General features: G+C 45.1%; 1 protein-coding gene across 1 annotated transcript; it reads left to right on the top strand.

Moving 5' to 3' along the window:
• Positions 1–17,646: 17,646 nt before the first annotated feature.
• On the top strand, positions 17,647–18,072 carry LOC137345338 (histone H3-like). The gene has a single exon (XM_068008832.1). It carries the CDS (start codon positions 17,647–17,649, stop codon positions 18,055–18,057), a length of 411 nt encoding a protein of 136 aa, XP_067864933.1. The 3' UTR covers positions 18,058–18,072.
• The last annotated feature ends 291 nt before the right edge of the window (positions 18,073–18,363 follow it).

Here is an 18,363-nt window from a genome sequence, read left to right as displayed (position 1 = left end):
TGGGGAGGTCAAACAAGGCAAAGGAATACACAATTAATTGGAAAATGCTGAAAGGTGTAGAGAAAGTGAGGGACCTTGGGGTAAATGTCCACAGATCCCTGAAGGTAGCAGGACAGGTCGATAAGGTGGTAAGAAGGCATATGGAATCCTTTCCTTTATTAGCCGAGGGATAGATATAAGAGCAGAGAGGTTATGCTGGAACCGTATAAATCATTAGTCAGGCCACAACTTGAGTAATTTGTGCAGTTCTGAGCACCTCATTACAGAAAGGATGTAATTGCCCTAGAGAGAGTACAGAGGAGATTTACGAGGATGTTGCTGGGACTGGAACAACGCAGCTGTGAGGAAAGATTGGATAGGCTGGGGCGGTTCCCCTTGGCACAGAGAAGGCTGAGGGGAGATCTGACTGAAATGAACAAAATTTTGTGGATTCTGGATAGAGTTGAAGTGAAGGGCCTGTTTACCTTAGCAAAGAAATCAGTGACTCGGGGAATAGATTTTCAGTGATTGGCAGAAAGATTACAGGGGAGATGAGGAAAAAAAAATTTCAGCCAGAGGGTGGTGGGTGGCTGGAACTCACTGCCTGAAAGGGTAGTTGAGGCAGAAACCCTCAACTCATTCAAAAGGAGTCTGGATATACACTTCAAATGCCGTAATCTGCAGGGGTACCGACCAAATGCTGAAATGTGGTATTAGAATGGGTGGAAAGTTTTTCATCTGGCACAGACATGATGGGCCAAATGGCCTCTTGCTGTGCCATAAACTTGCTTTGATTCTATAAATTATCCAGCTGCTGCAGTGGAATTTGAACTCATGTCTCTGGACCATTAGTGGAGACTTTTGGATTACTCGTCCTTTAATGTAACCACAAAATCACCATACCTCTGTATGAGAGTTTTTACTGGTTTGTCATGTGGAGTTCAGTCTGCACAAATGGAATTGATAATCTATTTCACTCTGATCATGTATGAGATGTTTTTGGCTGGTCAATAATGTGGATCACAGTCAACTGTATTTTTCAATTCTGCAGTCTGGGTGAGTTCTACCCAGGCATCTAATTTACATCACAGTTTACACTTCGTATCAGCATTGCTCAGTCTGATACTGTATGTGATTTTTGGACTGGCAATGTTTAGATAAATTTACAGTAATGGAATTGATACTGTATTTCAGTTTGATATTGTATCAGTTTTTAGAATGGTATGTAATGTTTAGATCAATCTGCACTAATAGAATTGATACTGTGTGTTTTTAGAATGGTATACAATGTTTAGATCAATCTACATGAATAGTATTGATACTGTATTTCAGTTTGGTATTGTATGAGTTTTTAGAATGGTAGATAATGTTTAGACCAATCTACACTAATGGAATTGATTCCGTATCTTTCCATTTCACAGTGTGGGTGAGTTCTGAACTGGTATCTAATTTGTGTCGCAGCTTACAATATCTTTCAGCACCTTTGAAACTTTCACTGTAATGAATGTTGGACTTGTTTGCGACTTGTATCTCAGGGTACACCATGGGGATGTTTCAACATCCTTTATAATCAATGGGTGTGAGCTTTGGGTATGGTATTTAATTTAAATCTCAGGGTACATCATTAGGTTAGATTCTGTGCCAATCAATCAGTCTTCTTCTTCTTTGGCCTCGTTGTCTCGAGAGACAATGGGTAATTGCCCAGAGGCAGTCAGTGGTTTGTGAAGCAGCTCCTGGAGTGGCTACAAAGGCCAATTCTCGAGTGACAAACTCTTCCACAGGCACTGCAGATAAAATTGGTTGTCGGGGCTGTTACACAGTTGGCTCTCTCCTTGTGCTTCTGTCTTTTTTCCTGCCATCTGCTAAATCTCTTCGACTCGCCACTCTTTAGCCCCGCTTTAATGGCTGCCCGCCAGCTCTGGCACTCTCTGGCAACTGACTCCCATGACTTGTGGTCAATGTCACAGGACTGCATGTCGCGTTTGCACATGTCCTTAAAGCGGAGACATGGATGGCCGGTGGGTCTGATACCAGTGACGAGTTCCCTGCACAATGCGAGATGGGGATCCTGTCATCTTCCATGTGGCTCACATGGCCAAGCCATCTCAAGCGCCGCTGGCTCAGTAGGGTGTATATGCTGGGAATGCTGACCGTCACGAGGACTTCTGCATTGGAGATACAGTCCTGCCACCTGATGCCAAGGATTCTACGGTGGCAGCAAATATGGAATGAGTTGAGATGTCAGTCTTGGCTGACGTACGTTGTCTAGCCTTGCTGCTGTCGAGCAAGGTACTGAGGACACAGGCTTGATAAACTTGGACTTTTGTGTTCTGTGTCAGTGCATCATTTTCCCACACCCTCTTGGCCAGTCTGGATATAGCAGCAGATGCCTTTCCCATGCGCTTGTTGATTTCTGCATCGAGAGATAGGTTACTAGTGATAGTTGAGCCTAGGTAGGTGAACTCTTGAACCACTTCCAGAGTGTGGTCGCCGATATTGATGGAATCAATAACAAACAGTAACGTGTACCAATTCTATCTGATATTTAATTGCTAGCTAAGTCTGCATTATATTTAGATTGACACATTGCATTTCAATCTGCTAGTGGGTGTGATTTTGACCTGGGATTGATGTATCTGACTGTCAGTGGGACTGAATTGGGTGAAATGGAAACAACTTCTTTCTCTCCTGCTTTGTTTGATTGTTGGATTGAAAATGTGTCTCTGGAACTTGGGATCCATGTGGGCCTGACTACTTCTGCAGTCTGAGACTAGGGAATTGATGAACCATCTGTACCTCTGTACTCTGAGTGATAATGTACCTACTGTGGGTGAGAGGAGCTGGCTGCACTGTTCCTTGTGCCTCGAGTGCAGCAACCATCACATTCATCATGATTCCTTCAAGTATTTGCCTGTATGAAGAAAAAATATATCTTATAACTCAAGAACAGGTGAGGTGCAAAATATCAAAGATGTGAATTTACTTTCTGAATTAATAATTATTAAGAACACACACAATTGAAAACCCATGTCAGTATCTGCCTCCACTGAAGTACTGAAGCTCCCAGCTCCTGCATCACAAGTGTTCTGGGCAGATCCATCCAGACAAAACACTGCACTGGGATCGTCCCAACTGCTCTATGCTCTACACAATATTTCCAGCCATCCTGCATCATTTGCATAAATAAAGAAAAATAAAGCCTGATATGTATATTGCTCAATTCATTTCTCCCCATACACTTGCTCACTTGTTCCACCTCCCCTTACGTGCATCAATACTATTCACCTCAATCTCTCCATGTGATAGAAAATTCCAGATTCTATCCATTCACTGCGTAAATACAATTTTCATGAATTCCTCATTGGCTTTAGGAATGATGATTTTATATTTTGGCTCTTGTTTCAGACACCACCACAAGTGGAAACATGTCTCCGTGTATTCCATAAAAGCCCTTCACTATTTCCTCACTTTTTTCATTTGTTATGTGACGTGAATGTTACTTGCCACTTATCAGCCTAAGCCTGGATGTTGTCCAGGTCTTGCTGCATCTGGGTTCGGGCTGCTTCAGTATCTGAGGAGTCATGAATGGTGCTGAACATTGCACAATCATCAGTGAACATCCCCACTTTCAGCCTTGTGATGGAGGGAAGGTCATTGATGAAGCAGCTGAAGATGGTTGGGCCTAGAACATGAGCCTGAGGAATTCCAGCTGTAATGTCCTGAGACTGAGATGATTGACCTGAACAACCACAGCCATCTTCCTTTGTGCTAGGTATGACTCCAACCAGCAGAGAGTTTTGCCCAATTCCCATTTACTCCAGTTTTGCTTGGGCTCCTTGATGCCATACATGGTCAATAGCTGCCTTGATATCAAGGGCAGTCACTCTCACCTCACAAGGCAATGTTTCTTTAACTCTAAAATAAAAGCAAAATTCTGCAGATGCTGCAAATCTGAAATTAAAAAAAAACAAAATTGCTGGAAATACTTAGCAGTTCAGGCAGCGTATGTGGAGAGAGAAACAGAATTAACATTTCACGTCTGTGTCCTTTCATCTTACAATATGTTTTATGTCCTGGTATGTAATGGTCAAGTTCATTCAGTTTGCAGTAATGGAATTAATACTGTGTCTTCCGCTCTGACCATTTGTGAGATTTGTGGAGTGATGTGTAACATGGAGCTCAGTCTGCAGTCTGGGTACATTATTGGGATAAATTCTGTACTTTACAATCAGGTTCTGTTTGTCTGCTGTATCTGACATTGAATTTGTAGTTCAGGCTGCACTCTTATGAGAGTGACACAGTGCCTTGCAATCTGATAGTGGGTGTGATTTTGGACTGGGATTGATGTATCTCCTGGTCAGTTGGGGTGAAATGGAGACAACTTCAGTCTTTCCTGCTCTGAGTGACTGTTGGATTGAATAAATGTTTCTGGAACTTGGGATCAGTGCCGGTCTGACTACTTCTGCTGGCGGTAATTGTGGAATTGATGTCTCTGCTCTCTGTGAGTGATACTGTGTGTGAGGAGCTGGCTGCACTTCCTCTTGTGTCGAGGAATCACTGCATTTATTCTGCTTCCTTCAAGTATTTGCCTATGGAAAGAAAAAAGTATTTATTATAATTCAGGAAGAGATGTGGTAGAAGATACAAAAGTGACCAAAACAATTTTTCAATGAATAATCATTGTGAACAATCACAAAGGAAACCCAGCAATACAAACAGAGTCAGTGTCTGATTCCACTGCAGTCCTGCAGCCCCCAGCTACTGCATACCAGGGGCTTTGGCCATTTTACAACAATTAAATAACATCCAGAAACAATCCACTGGGACATGAATGGGACTGACCGACGGAACAGGTCAGATTTCCAGTTCCCGCTCCCATTGTCTAACCGTTCAAGCGAAACCAAACAGCCGCTGTTTAAAATGTGTCCTTCACACTTCTCACCTGGTGCCGATAATAGATTCTCTTTGTGTAACTCCCCACATCCTGACTGTCCACATCTGTTTCCACACTTCACTGTCCAATAACAAGAAACTGTGGGATGAGGCTGGATCGCTCTCTTTGCGCTGGCACGGACATGATGGGCCGAATGGCCTCATTCTGCGCCGGAAATTTTCCATGTTTCTGTTTGCTGAATTGTTGTAGAAATCTGCGCCTGTGCCCCCCTCCCCAGTACTGCCTGTGAGCGGAAGAAGATGGTTGAAAACAGCCGCGAATGGAGAGATCCCAGTCCCGGGGGAAGGGAGCAAACAGCAGCCTCCTTCCAGCAGCACATCGCTTTGGGAGCGTGTCCGCAGATAGACTCAGAGATCAGCATCGAGTCCGGGGCAAGTTCAGGCGGAGGAGGGGGCTGTTTGTAAGAGGTGGAATGGAGCAGTAACTGGTCCCGGAACATGGAGTGAGTGGGGGAAGGGAGAGGCCATTTTCGGGCTGTGTGTGGACAGGGAAAGGAGACGGAATGGGAAGAACCTGTTACTGCAGTGCAGTCAAACAATGATAATATTTGTATGGCTGGGCTTCCTTTGTGGGCGTTCATTATTATTTGAGAGATTAAATTCTTTAAAATCCTGTATGTTCTACCTTCCCTGTATTTCAGTTATAAACATACTTTTGTTCAAACAGGCAAATAATTGAATGAACCGGAATAAATGTGATGTTTCCTGCACCCAAGTTACAAGGAAGAGTGTTAGCAGCTCCTTCTCATACAGTCCGTACATTATCACTCACAGAGCGCAGACGCACAGACAGGTCATCAGTTCCACAGTCTCAGACAGCAGAAATAGATCCAGAGACACAATTTCAATCCCTCAATCAAACAGAGCAGGAGAGACAGACGTTGTTTCCATGTCACCCCAACTCATAAATCCCAGTCCAAATTCTCACCGACTATCAAATTATCACTGTGCCAATCCCACGATCGTGCAATCTCAGCTACAAATTATGGTTCCCGTTTCAAAGTTACAGAATTAACCTCAATAATGGAGGCATTATGTGTGTTTATGGGCGGCACAGTGGTTATCACCGCAGCCTCACAGTTCCAGCGACCCCCGGGTTCAGTTCTGGGTACTGCCTGTGCGGAGTTTGCGAGTTCTCCCTCTGTCTGCGTGGGTTTCCGCCGGCTGCTCCGGTTTCCTCCCACCTCCAAAGACTTGCAGGTTGATAGATTAATTGGCCTTTGTAAATTGCCCCCAGTGTAGGTAGGTGGTAGGAGAATGGTGGGGATGTGGTAGAGAATATGGGATTAATGTAGGATTAGGATAAATGGGTGGTTGTTGGTTGGCACAGACTCAGTGGGCCGAAGGGCCTGTTTCAATGCTGTATCTCTAAATAATATAAAAATATACTCTGAGATTCAAGTTAAATACCAGCCCAACACGTTCTGAGTTTTTGAGTATTAATTGCCATAATGTGTCCAGACATATACATTAAAACTCATCTGGATTATGAAAATAAAAGTTACAATATAAATTTGATTTGTGTAGTCTGAGCTATAAATAACATACCAGTCCTAAAACCTCATACTGTGTCAGTTGGAAGATACTGTACAATTCCAGACTGAGTTCATTTTACATGCAAGTCCAAGATTCTCCCTCAGACTGAATGGCACTGATCAAATTGATTCGTACAGCCTGAGTTACACTTGCACACCAATCCTGTATCAGATTGAAGGATACATTATCTTTCACTATTGTGTTTACAGTGACAGATATTTAATATCAGGTAAAACCTCAAACATACTGTCTGCTTAAAACCTATCACATCTGTGGCCTGTTGCATTGCTGACATTTTATGTAGAATGAATCCAGACTTGCAAACAGTCCCAGGGACGGAAGGTTATATCATGAATCCCACACTCACACAGAGTACCAGATACTGACAGATACAGAGTGATTCTGATACACATGCTCAGTGCCAGATGCTGAAAGGTATAGGTTGATTGCTGCACTCACTCACAGTATCGCAGCCTGAGTCATCTAAAGCAATCCAACACACAAATAGTAGCACTGAGACATTGAGAAAGAGTCCAAAACTCACATAGAGTACCAGGCACTGACAGATACAAACTCAAAACTACACGCACATGGATATAGGATTGGCTAACTCACAGAAAACAGAGTGGGGATAAATGGGGCATTTTCAGATTGGCAAACTGTAACTAATGGAATGTCACAGGGATCAGTGCTGGGGCCTCAACTATTTATGATCTATATTAATAACTTGCATGAAGGGACTGAGTGTACTGTTGCCAAATTTATGGATGGTACAAAGATAGGTAGGAAAGCAAGTTGTGAGGAGGACACAATGTGTCTGCAAAGAGATATAGATAGGTTAAGTCAGTGGGCAAACGTTTGGCAGATGGAGTATAATATGGGAAAATGTGAGATTGTCTACTTAGGCAGGTAGAATAGAAAAACAGAATATTATTTACACAGTGACAGACTGCAGAATGCTGCTGTACCAAGGAATCTGGGTGTCCAGGTACATGAATTACAAAAAAGTTAGCATGAAGGTATCGCAAGTAATTAGGAAGGCAAATGGAATGTTGGTATTTTTAGCAAGGCGAATGGAGTATCAAAGTAAGGAAGTTTTGCTATAACCTTACAGGACATTAGTGACATCCCAACTCCACACAGTTTTGGTCTCCTTACTTAAGGAGGGATATACTTGCATTGGAATCAGTTCAGAGAAGGTTCACTAGGCTGATTCCTGGGATGTTGGATTGTCATATGAGAAAAAGTTGAGCAAGTTGGGCCTATACTCACTGGAGTTTAGAACATTGAGAGTTGATCTTCTGGAAACCTACAAGATTCTCAGTTGCTGGCCGGGGAGATGCTGAGAAGATATTTCTACTTGTGGGGAAAAGTAGAATTAGGGACCACAGTTTCAAGATAAGTGGTCTCCCATTCAAGAAGGAGATGAGGAGGATTTTCTTCTCTCAGAGGGTTGTTCATCTTTGGAATTCTGTTCCCCAGAGGACTGTGGAGGCTGGGTCATTGAATATATTCAAGGCTGTGACAGACAGATTTTTGATCTACAAGGGAGTCAATGGTTCTGGGCGCAGGCAGGAAAGTGGAATTAAGGCCACAATCAGAACAGCTATGATCTTATTGAATGGCGGAGCAGGCTCGATGGGCCAAATGGTCTTCCCCTGCTCCTATTTTGTATCTTCTTATCTTCTTGCACACACACATTCAACCAGTGTGTGGTGGACCTAGAATGAATCCCACTTTCATCCACAATTGCAGTGACTGAAAAGTATAGAATTAATCCCACAGATGCACGCAGTACCACTGACAGGTACAGAATGAATCCCATGCTCACACACAGCACCAGGGATTGAAAAATACATGTGATTCCCACCCTCACAGAACAATATCAGACTGAGTTACAGAATGATTTCCACATTCACATAGAGCACCACTGACGGCTAATTAATTCATCCCACAATCACACACACTACAGAGGCTGACAGATACAGAATCTATCTCACACTTTCACAAATTGAGTGACAGGTACAGAATGAATCCCAAATTCATAAACTGTCCGAGAGAATGACAGATACAGTACCAATGACAATTCAGAATTAATCCCAAATTTACACATGAAATTCAAGATGGACCGATACAAAATTAATTCCACATTCACACTCCGCGAGAGACTGATAGTTACAAAGTGGATCCTGAACTTGCAGACAGTGCCTGAGACTGACAATTACAGAATGAATTAAACACTCTCATACAGTACCAGAGATGACTGAAATGGAATTGATAACACACACATATGTGATACCAGCGATGGAGCATACAGAATGAATCACATTCTGGAACAGAGATAGAGTTATACAGTATGAATCTCACACTCATGTACAGTACAACAGATTAACAGGTAAAATATCAACCTCAAACACACATACATTACCAAGGGTCAGTTCAGAATGACTAACAAACTCAATTAATGTGTTAGAGGCTGAAAGATACAGATGAATACAAAGCTCAAACACAAGATACAGCCTGAAAGCCACACTCAAACACAGTACTGGAGACCAACAGATACAGAATGAATCCCACACTCGCACATAATTCCAGAGACTGACAGATGCAGAATGGATGTCACACTCAAACTTCTTCTTAGGCAGTCCCTTGGGAACAAGGATGACTTTCTTCCACTACAGGGTTGTGGGTCCTTAAGTAACTGAATAGTCAAATTCTTGATCCACACACTCGGCTACAGGTGGGGCAGATGGTGTTTGGTGAGGTGGATGAATGGGATACTTGAATTTCCAAATACTCCTTCCACTGTTTGCGTTTGGTTGCTACCTGGGCATGCCGACGTTGTTCAAACTGGCTGGCACCTTCACGGTTGCTTCTTCACCATTTTGGGTGGTCTCAGGTAAGAGATGCCCACGAATCAGTGAAGATGTTACTTTTTTTCAGGGAGTCTTTAAGGAAATTCTTGTAACGTTTCCTCTGCCCTCCTGGTAGTCTCTTGCCCTGACGGACCTCAGAGTAAAAAGCTTGATTTGGAAGTCTGGTGTCAGGCATGCGGATAATGTGGCCCACCCAACATAACTGACTAGCCATGAACAGTGTCTCGATACTGGGGTTGTTGGCCTGAGAGAGGACACTGATATTGGAAGCGCCTGTCCTGCCACTGAATTTGCAGGATCCTGCGGAAGCACCGCTGGTGATATCTCTCCGGGGTTTTGAGATGTCTGCTGAACAGTGTTGATGTTTCCGACACATACAGGAGGGCAGGTAACACTGCAGCCATGTCAACCATGAGTTTGTGTCTGATTTGAGGTCTTTGTCATCAAACATTCTTTTCCTCAGACAACTGAAGGCTGTGCTGACACACTGGAGGTGATGCTGAGTGACATTTTTAGTTTAGTTTAGAGATACAGCACTGAAACAGGCCCTTCGGCCCACCGAGTCTGTGCCGACCATCAACCACTCATCCATACTAATCCTACACTAATTCCATATTACTACCACATCCCCACCTGTCACTATATTTGCCTACCACATACCTATACTAGGGGCAATTTTTAACGGCCAATTTACCTATCAACCTGCAAGTCTTTGGCATGTGGGAGGAAACCCACGCAGACACAGGGAGAACTTGCAAACTCCACACAGGCAGTACCCAGAATTGAACCCGGGTCGCTGGAGCTGTGAGGCTGCGGTGCTGACCACTGCACCACTGTGCCGCCCTATATGCCGCTGTGCCGTCTTATGTGAAAAGGTTGAGCAGGTTGGGCCACTGCGCCGCCACTGTGCCATCTTATGTGAAAAGGTTGAGCAGGTTGGGCCTATACTCACTGGAGTTTAGAAGATTGAGAGGTGATCTTTTTGAAACCTATAAGATTCTCAGTTGCTGGACAGGTAGATGCTGAGAGGATGTTTCTCCTTGTGGGGGAATGTAGAAATAAGGGCCACAGTTTCAAGATAAGTGGTCTCCCATTCAAGAAGGAGATGAGGAGGAATTTCTTCTCTCAGAGGGTTGTTCATCTTTGGAATTCTGCTCTCCAGAGGATTGTGGAGGCTGGGTCATTGAATATATTCAAGGCTGTGATAGATAGATTTTTGACCTACAAGGGAGTCAATGGTCATGGGCGCAGGCAGGAAAGTGGAATTAAGGCCACAATCAGAACAGCTATGATCTTACTGAATGGCGCAGCAGGCTCGATGGGTCAAATGGCCTTCTCCTGCTCCTATTTTGTCTCTTATTATCTTCTTACACACACACTCAACCAGTGTGTGGCGGATCTAGAATTAATCCCACTTTCGTACAAAATACCAGAGACTGAAAGGTACAGAATTAATCCCACAGCTATATACAGTATGACTGACAGGTACAGAATGAATCCCATGCTCACATACAGCATCAGGAATTGAAAGATACATGTGATTCCCACCCTCACAGAACAATATCAGACTGAGTTACAGAATGATTTCCACATTCACATAGAGCACCACTGACGGCTAATTAATTCATCCCACAATCACACACACTACCAGAGGCCGACAGATACAGAATGCATTGCACACTTTCACAAAGTACCAGTGAGTGACAGGTACAGAATGAATCCCAAATTCACAAACTGTACTAGAGAATGGCAGATCCAGTGCCAATGACCAATTCAGAAAGAATTCCAAATTTACACATGACACTAGAGATGGAGAGATACAAAATTAATTCCACATCCACACTCTGCGAGAGACTGATCGTTACAAAATGGATCCAGAACGCGCAGACAGTGCCAGAGACTGATAGTTACAGAATGAAATAAACACTCACATACAGTACCAGAAATAACAGAACTGGAATTGATACCACACACATATGTGATACCAGTGATGGAGCATACAGAATGAATCACACACACATAACAGGAACAGAGATAGAGTTATACAGAATGAATCTCACACTCATGTGCAGTACAACAGATTAACAGGTAAACCAACAACCTCAAACACACATACATTACCAAGGGTCAGTTCAGAATAACTGCAAAACTCAAATAATGTGTTAGAGGCTAAAAGATACAGATGAATACAAAACTCACACACAAGATACCAATAGATACAGCCTGAAAACTGCACTCAAACACAGTACCAGATACCGACAGATAATGAATGAATCCCACACTCATACTCAATACCAGAGACTGACAGATGCAGAATGGATGTCACACTAAACTTCTTCTTAGGCAGTCCCTCGGTAAGGAGGATGACTTCCTTCCACTCCAGGGTTGTGGGTCCTTAGGTAACTGAATAGTCCAATTCTGGATCCAGACACTCGGCCACAGGTGGGGCAGATGGTGCTTGGTGAGGTGGGATAATGGGATTCTCCAATTTCCAAGTACTCCTTCCACTGTTTGCATTTGGTTGCTTACTGGGCATGTCGACGAATTTTGAACTGGCTGGCACCTTCGCGGATGCTTCTTCTCCATTTTGGGTGGTCTCAGGCAAGAGATGCCCATGAATCAGTGCAGATGTCACGTTTTTTCAGGGAGTGTTGAAAGGAAATTCTTGTAACGTTTGCTCTGCCCTCCTAGTAGCCTCTTGCCCTGACGGAGCTCAGAGCAGAAAGCTTGTTTTGGGACTCTGGTGTCGGGCATGCGGATAATGTAGCCTGCCCAACATAACTGACTCACCATGACCAGTGTCTGGTTACTGAGGATGTTGGCCTGAGAGAGGACACTGATATTGGAGGAATTTGCAGGATCTTGCGGAGGCACCACTGGTGATATCTCTCCAGGGTTTTGGGATGTCTGCTGTACAGTATCTATGTTTCTGACACATACAGGAGGGCAGGTAACACTGCAGCCATGTCAACCAAGAGCTTGGTGTCTGATTTAAGTTCTTTGTCATCAAACATTCTTTTCCTCAGATGACTGAAATCTGCCCTGACACACTGGAGGTGATGCTGAGTGTCATTGTCGATATCTGTCCTTGGTGACAGGAGGCCCCCAAGGTATGAACAGTGATCCACATTGTCCAGTGATTCGCCGTGGATCTTGATAGTCGGGGGGCAGTGTCAGGGAGCAGTTTGGTAGAGGACCTTTGTCTTCTGGAGGTTTAGCTTAAGGCCAATTATTTCATATGCCTCTGTGAATGCATCGATAAGGGTTTGAAGCTTGGCCTCTGAGGGTGTGCCTATGCCAGCGTCATCAGCATACTGCAGCTCGATGACAGAGGTTGGAATAGCCTTGCATCTGGACTGGAGGCAACATATGTTAAATCGTTTCCCAGCAGGTCTTGCAGCATCTGTGGAAAGAGAAGCAAAGTTAACGTTTCAGGTCAGTGACCCTTCTTCGGAACTGGCAAATATTAGAAATGTCAAAGGTTATAAGCAAGTAAGTCGGGGGTGGGGCAAGAGATAACAAAGGAGAAGGAGTAGATTGGACAAGGCCACATAGCTGACCAAGAGGTCATGGAGCAAAGGCAAACAATATGTTAATGGTGTGTTGAAAGACAAAGCATTAGTCCAGATAGGGTGTTAACGAACTGACGATTGAACAGCAGCACGTACAAACATGAAAAAAACAGTGGGTAAGCAAACTGAACAAACTACAATGAAATGAAATGAACAAAAGAAAAAAAATTGTAAAATATGTAAAAAAGAAAAAAGAACTAAAAATAAAAGTAAAATGACGGGCCCCCGTCCTTGACTACATTCCAATGCATGGTACCCACCGTGCTGTCAGCACAATTCCAGACTGACAGAGACTGAAAAGGCTAACTGACAGCTAAAAATCCATAAGGCCGCTTGCGTCGACGGAATTCCCGCCGAAATTCTAAAATACGGCAGAGAAGCACTCTTGACACAAATACATGGTCTCATTTCTCTCATCTGGAAGGAAGAGAGCATGACAGGGGATCTCTGAGATGCCGTAATTGTGATCATCTTCAAAAAAAGGTGACAAGACAGACTGTGTTAACTACAGAGGGGTATCCCTGCTGTCCACCACAGGGAAGGTCATCACAAGAGTCCTTCTCAACTGCCTCCTCCCCGTGGCTGAAGACGTCCTACTGGAATCACAATGTGGATTCTGTCCATCAACAGGCACAGTGAAAATAATCTTCACAGCAAGACAACTTCAAGAAAATGTAGGGAGCAGCAGCAACCTTTATAAATGGCCTTCTCTGTCCTGACAAAGGCCTTCGACTCGACCAACTGGGAGGGATTATGGAACGTCCTCCTCAAATTTGGCTGCCTGGAGAAATTCGTCACCATCCTCCGATGACTGCATGAGGACATGCAAGCTGTAATCCTTCCCAACAGCCCTACCACTGAACCAATGCTAATATAAACTGGGCTCAAGCAAGGCTGTGTCATCACACCAATGCTCTTTTCTATCATCCTCGCAACAACACTCCACCTCATCTCCTCACACTCACATTACCAGAGACTGAGAGACAGAATGGATGTCAAACTCACACACAGTACCAGAGTCTGAGAGATACAGAATGAATCCATACAGCACCAGACACTGAGAGCTACCGAATGACAGAACACTCTCAAACACAAAAGAAGAGAGTAAAATAATTGAATTAATTGCACACTCACCTACAATAGCAGAGACACAAGGACACATAAGTGTCCTCCCAACAACAGCCAGGACATTTCCAGGGACGTTTACACGGGCAGCGGCTCTTTCAATATAAACTGGGTTTGGAGAGAGTCTTTATGAAATATACTTCCTGATTGCAGGTAGGGTGTTTGTGATTGGTTGCAAATCTTTAATCTGATTGGATGGGGAAAGACACCAATTAGAGAATTACAATATAAAATCTTTGTGACATCACTTCCAATCACCCAATCACAATCTTTACTTTCCCCCATCCGTCATTAGCATAGAGCTGTGGGATTGTCTATTTAATACGCACTCGGAAGGGGTTTGGTTTATTTCTGTGTCTGAAATTGGAACTGAAGATGGTTGAGGAGAAGAAGAAAGCTCTACACAAACATCAGTAGCGCAGTCTCAATCAACGGGTGGGAATCTGAAAGTTTCCCGATCAAATCTGGAGTCAGACAGGGCTGTCCTCTGTCCCCGGTCTAGTTTGTTTGCTGTATTGAACCCTTTGCTGAGTCGATTAGGAAGGATGCGAGCATAAGAGGGGTGACAATCCCAGGCAGCGGAGGCACTCAGGTCAAAACCTCCCTGTACATGGATGACGTGGCCGTTTTCTGCTCGGATCCGCTGTCCGTGCGCAGACTGATGAGCATCTGCGACCAGTTCGAACTGGCCTCGGGAGCCAAAGTTAACCACGGCAAGAGCGAGGCCATGTTCTTTGGCAACTGGGCTGACCGATCCTTTGTCCCCTTCACCGTCAGGTCAGATTACCTGAAGGTGCTGGGGATATGGTTCGGAAGGGCCGGGGCGTGCACCAAAACATGGGAGGAGCGAGTAGCCAAGGTACGACAAACGTTGGGCATGTGGGGGCAGCGATCTCTCTCCATTGTGGGTAAGAACCTGGTCATCAGGTGCGAGGCGCTCACGTTGTTGCTCTACATGGCGCAGGTCTGGCCTATACCCCACTCCTGCGCCGTGGCAGTCACCCGAGCCATTTTCCGCTTCGTCTGGGGATCTAAAATGGACCGGGTCCGGAGGGACACGATGTTCAAATCTCTGGACAAGGGCGGGAAAAATGTACCCAACGTGGCCCTCATCCTGATGACCACCTTCGTGTGCGGCTGCATCAAGCTGTGTGTAGATCCCCAGTACGCAAACTCCAAGTCTCACTACGTGCTGAGGTTCTATCTGTCCCCGGTGTTGCGAAGGATGGGCCTGGTCACATTGCCGCGGAACGCTCCATGCAGTTGGACGGTGCCGTACCACCTATCCTTCGTGGAGCAGTTTCTGCGGGAAAACACCTTTGACCACCGGTCCATCAGGCAGTGGTCTGCACGGAATGTCCTCAAGGCCCTACGGGAAAAGGAAACGGTGGATCCTGTCGGATGGTTCCCCGAGCAGACCGTCAAAGTCATTTGGCGGAATGCCTCATCACCAGAACTTTCAAACAAGCACCAAGACGTAGCTTGGCTGGTGGTGAGAAGGGCCCTCCCCGTCAGATCCTTCATGCACACCCGAAGTCTCGCCCCCTCCGCAGAGTGCCCCCCCCGTTGGCTGTGGTGGGGAAGAGACGGTCGCCCACCTCCTCCTGGAATGTGCCTTTGCAAAGCAGGTGTGGAAAGAGATGCAGTGGTTTTTGTCAAGGTTCATCCCAAGCAGCTCTGTAACACAGGAGTCTGTGCTCTGCGGGCTGTTCCCAGGGACGCACACCGAGACAAACATCATCTGCTGCTGGAGGACTATCAATTCGGTGAAAGACGCCCTTTGGTCTGCCCGAAACTTGCTGGTCTTCCAGCGGAAAGAGTTGTCCACCACCGAATGTTGCAGACTGGCACATTCCAAGGTCCAGGACTACGTGCTGAGGGACGCACTAAAGCTTGGGGCAGCCGCAGCAAAGGCTCAATGGGGAAAGACGACAGTGTAAGGTTCCCCCACCAAGCTGGACTGAGGGGCTGGATCAATGGGAAACCCCTCGAACTGTATCGTTAATATTCTCAATTGCTGTAAATGTAAAACTGTAATTGACATGACAATTGTGAAACGGAAGGGTTGGGAAGAAACTCATGACAGTATTGAAGGAAACTGATCTCCCTTGCAATGTTTGTATTTTTTGGTGCTGTTTGGAAACTGTTTGGCAATGTAATTTTTACAGATTTTTATGAATAAAGTATATTTTGGAAAAAAAAAGAAGAAAGCAGCTCCTAAGAAGGGCGCCAAGAAAACCTTAAGTAAACCGTCAGCAAAGGGCGGCAAGAGGCGGAGAAAGTCGAGGAAGGAGAGTTACTCCATCTACATCTACAAAGTGATGAAGCAGGTTCACCCCGACACCGGCATCTCCTCCAAGGCCATGAGCATCATGAACTCGTTTGTGAACGATATTTTCGGGCGCACCGCGGGTGAGGCTTCCCGCCTGGCCCATTACAACAAGCGCAGAACCATCAGCTCCCGGGAGATCCAGACCGCCGTGCGCCTGCTGCTGCCCGGGGAGCTGGCCAAACACGCCGTGTCGGAAGGGACAAAGGCGGTGACCAAGTACACCAGCTCCAAGTAAAACTGCACAATGGACTGAAAAACAGATCAAACACAACGGCTCTTTTAAGAGCGACCCACAATCTCTCTGAAAAAGCTACAACTTCATCTCTATGGTATCGATTTGTTTTGTTTCTTATATATGAAAAGTCTGGAACTTTCTAATTGCCTTTGTGATCTCTGTTTTATCCCAGGTATATTTGGGTGATTCACTTTCACTGTCTGTGAGATCTTTGTGTCTCTACTTAATGATGCCGTGTAAATTAATTACTGACCACTGACCGCAAGTGCGCTTTGATTTCGGACGCGTTCATATTCGGCCCCTTTCCTGTATTCCGCTAATAAAAGCTGACAGATCAGTTCTCAGTCACTTGTTTCCCTTGTTCAAGCTTGGCCTCAATAATTAATAAGTACATTATCTGGAAACCCCTCTGTTGGAGGAAACCTCAGTCTCACATTTCAACACCTGACAGTAAAAATCTTCTCTCCGCTTTTGTCTCCCACAAATAGGTTCAATCTCGAATCAGTGATTCGGTATCTTGACAAAGATTGACCTGAAATGTATCCGTTTGCAGAATGCTGTGAAAGAGACTTTCTGCCGCCGCTTACAGACTGTTTCAAAAAGGGCGGAGAATAAACCCGAATAGATACCGGATTGGAAAAGTGTATCTGGAACTTGTGACAAAGTGTAGAATAATACAAGAGAAAGAGTTTAAAATCTTTGCTGTAAAAGATCTTTGCTGACAAATATCATTGAAATGTTCTGATCATGTTCATAAGATGAATTAAAGCAAATTTCTCCTTTGTCAAAACCGTTGTTTCCGGCACTGATATTGGCGGTTTTTTTTTTAATTGAGTAATCAGTAATAATCGACCAATCGGAGGCAATAGCTTCCTGTGTTTCTGTTTATTATCGGAGTTTGGTTGAAACTGACTGGGCGTCGGGTTCCAGCCAATTACTGCTCAGGGCGGTTCCTCACAGAGTTTAAAAAGGCGGATGTGCAGCAGATTCAGTATTAACAGTCTGTGTGTCTCAGATTGTGCAGAATCCGTTGAGAAAATGACCCGGACAAAGCAGACAGCGCGTAAATCGACCGGAGGCAAAGCTCCTCGCAAACAGCTGGCTACCAAAGCGGCCCGGAAGAGCGCTCCAGCCACGGCTGGAGTAAAGAAGCCTCATCGCTACAGACCCAGCACTGTGGCTCTGAGGGAGATCCGCCGCTACCAGAAATCCACTGAGCTCCTCATCCGCAAACTGCCCTTCCAGCGCCTGGTCAGAGAGATCGCTCAGGACTTCAAGACAGACCTGCGCTTCCAGAGCTCGGCCGTCATGGCCCTGCAGGAGGCCAGCGAGGCTTACCTGGTGGGGCTCTTTGAGGACACCAACCTGTGCGCCATCCACGCCAAGCGAGTCACCATCATGCCCAAAGACATCCAGCTGGCCCGCCGCATCCGCGGGGAACGCGCCTAAAACCCGGCTTCAGTAACAAGTGCAACAAGGGCTCTTTTCAGAGCCACCAAATCAGCAAAGGAAAGAGCTTCCATCTCTGTTCATCATCAAACCCATTAGATTGGAGGGGCGGTCACATGGTTTCTGATTTGTCACATCACTTTCCCGAAAGGCCTGTCGGACTGAGAGCTGATCTGGAATTTAGAAAGCAGCATTACCGGAGACTCATTGCTGTTCAGCACAATCTAAACCCTGCTCCTGGGATCCGTTAGCTGACATTTGGGGAAAAGAAATAGATCCCAGTTTTATTTGGAAGGAATTAATGGA

Source organism: Heterodontus francisci, chromosome 28 (assembly GCF_036365525.1).
Source record: "Heterodontus francisci isolate sHetFra1 chromosome 28, sHetFra1.hap1, whole genome shotgun sequence".
Taxonomy (NCBI): domain Eukaryota; kingdom Metazoa; phylum Chordata; class Chondrichthyes; order Heterodontiformes; family Heterodontidae; genus Heterodontus; species Heterodontus francisci.
Note: the sequence above shows the minus strand (reverse complement) of the source record. Positions and strands in the feature narration are given on the sequence as shown.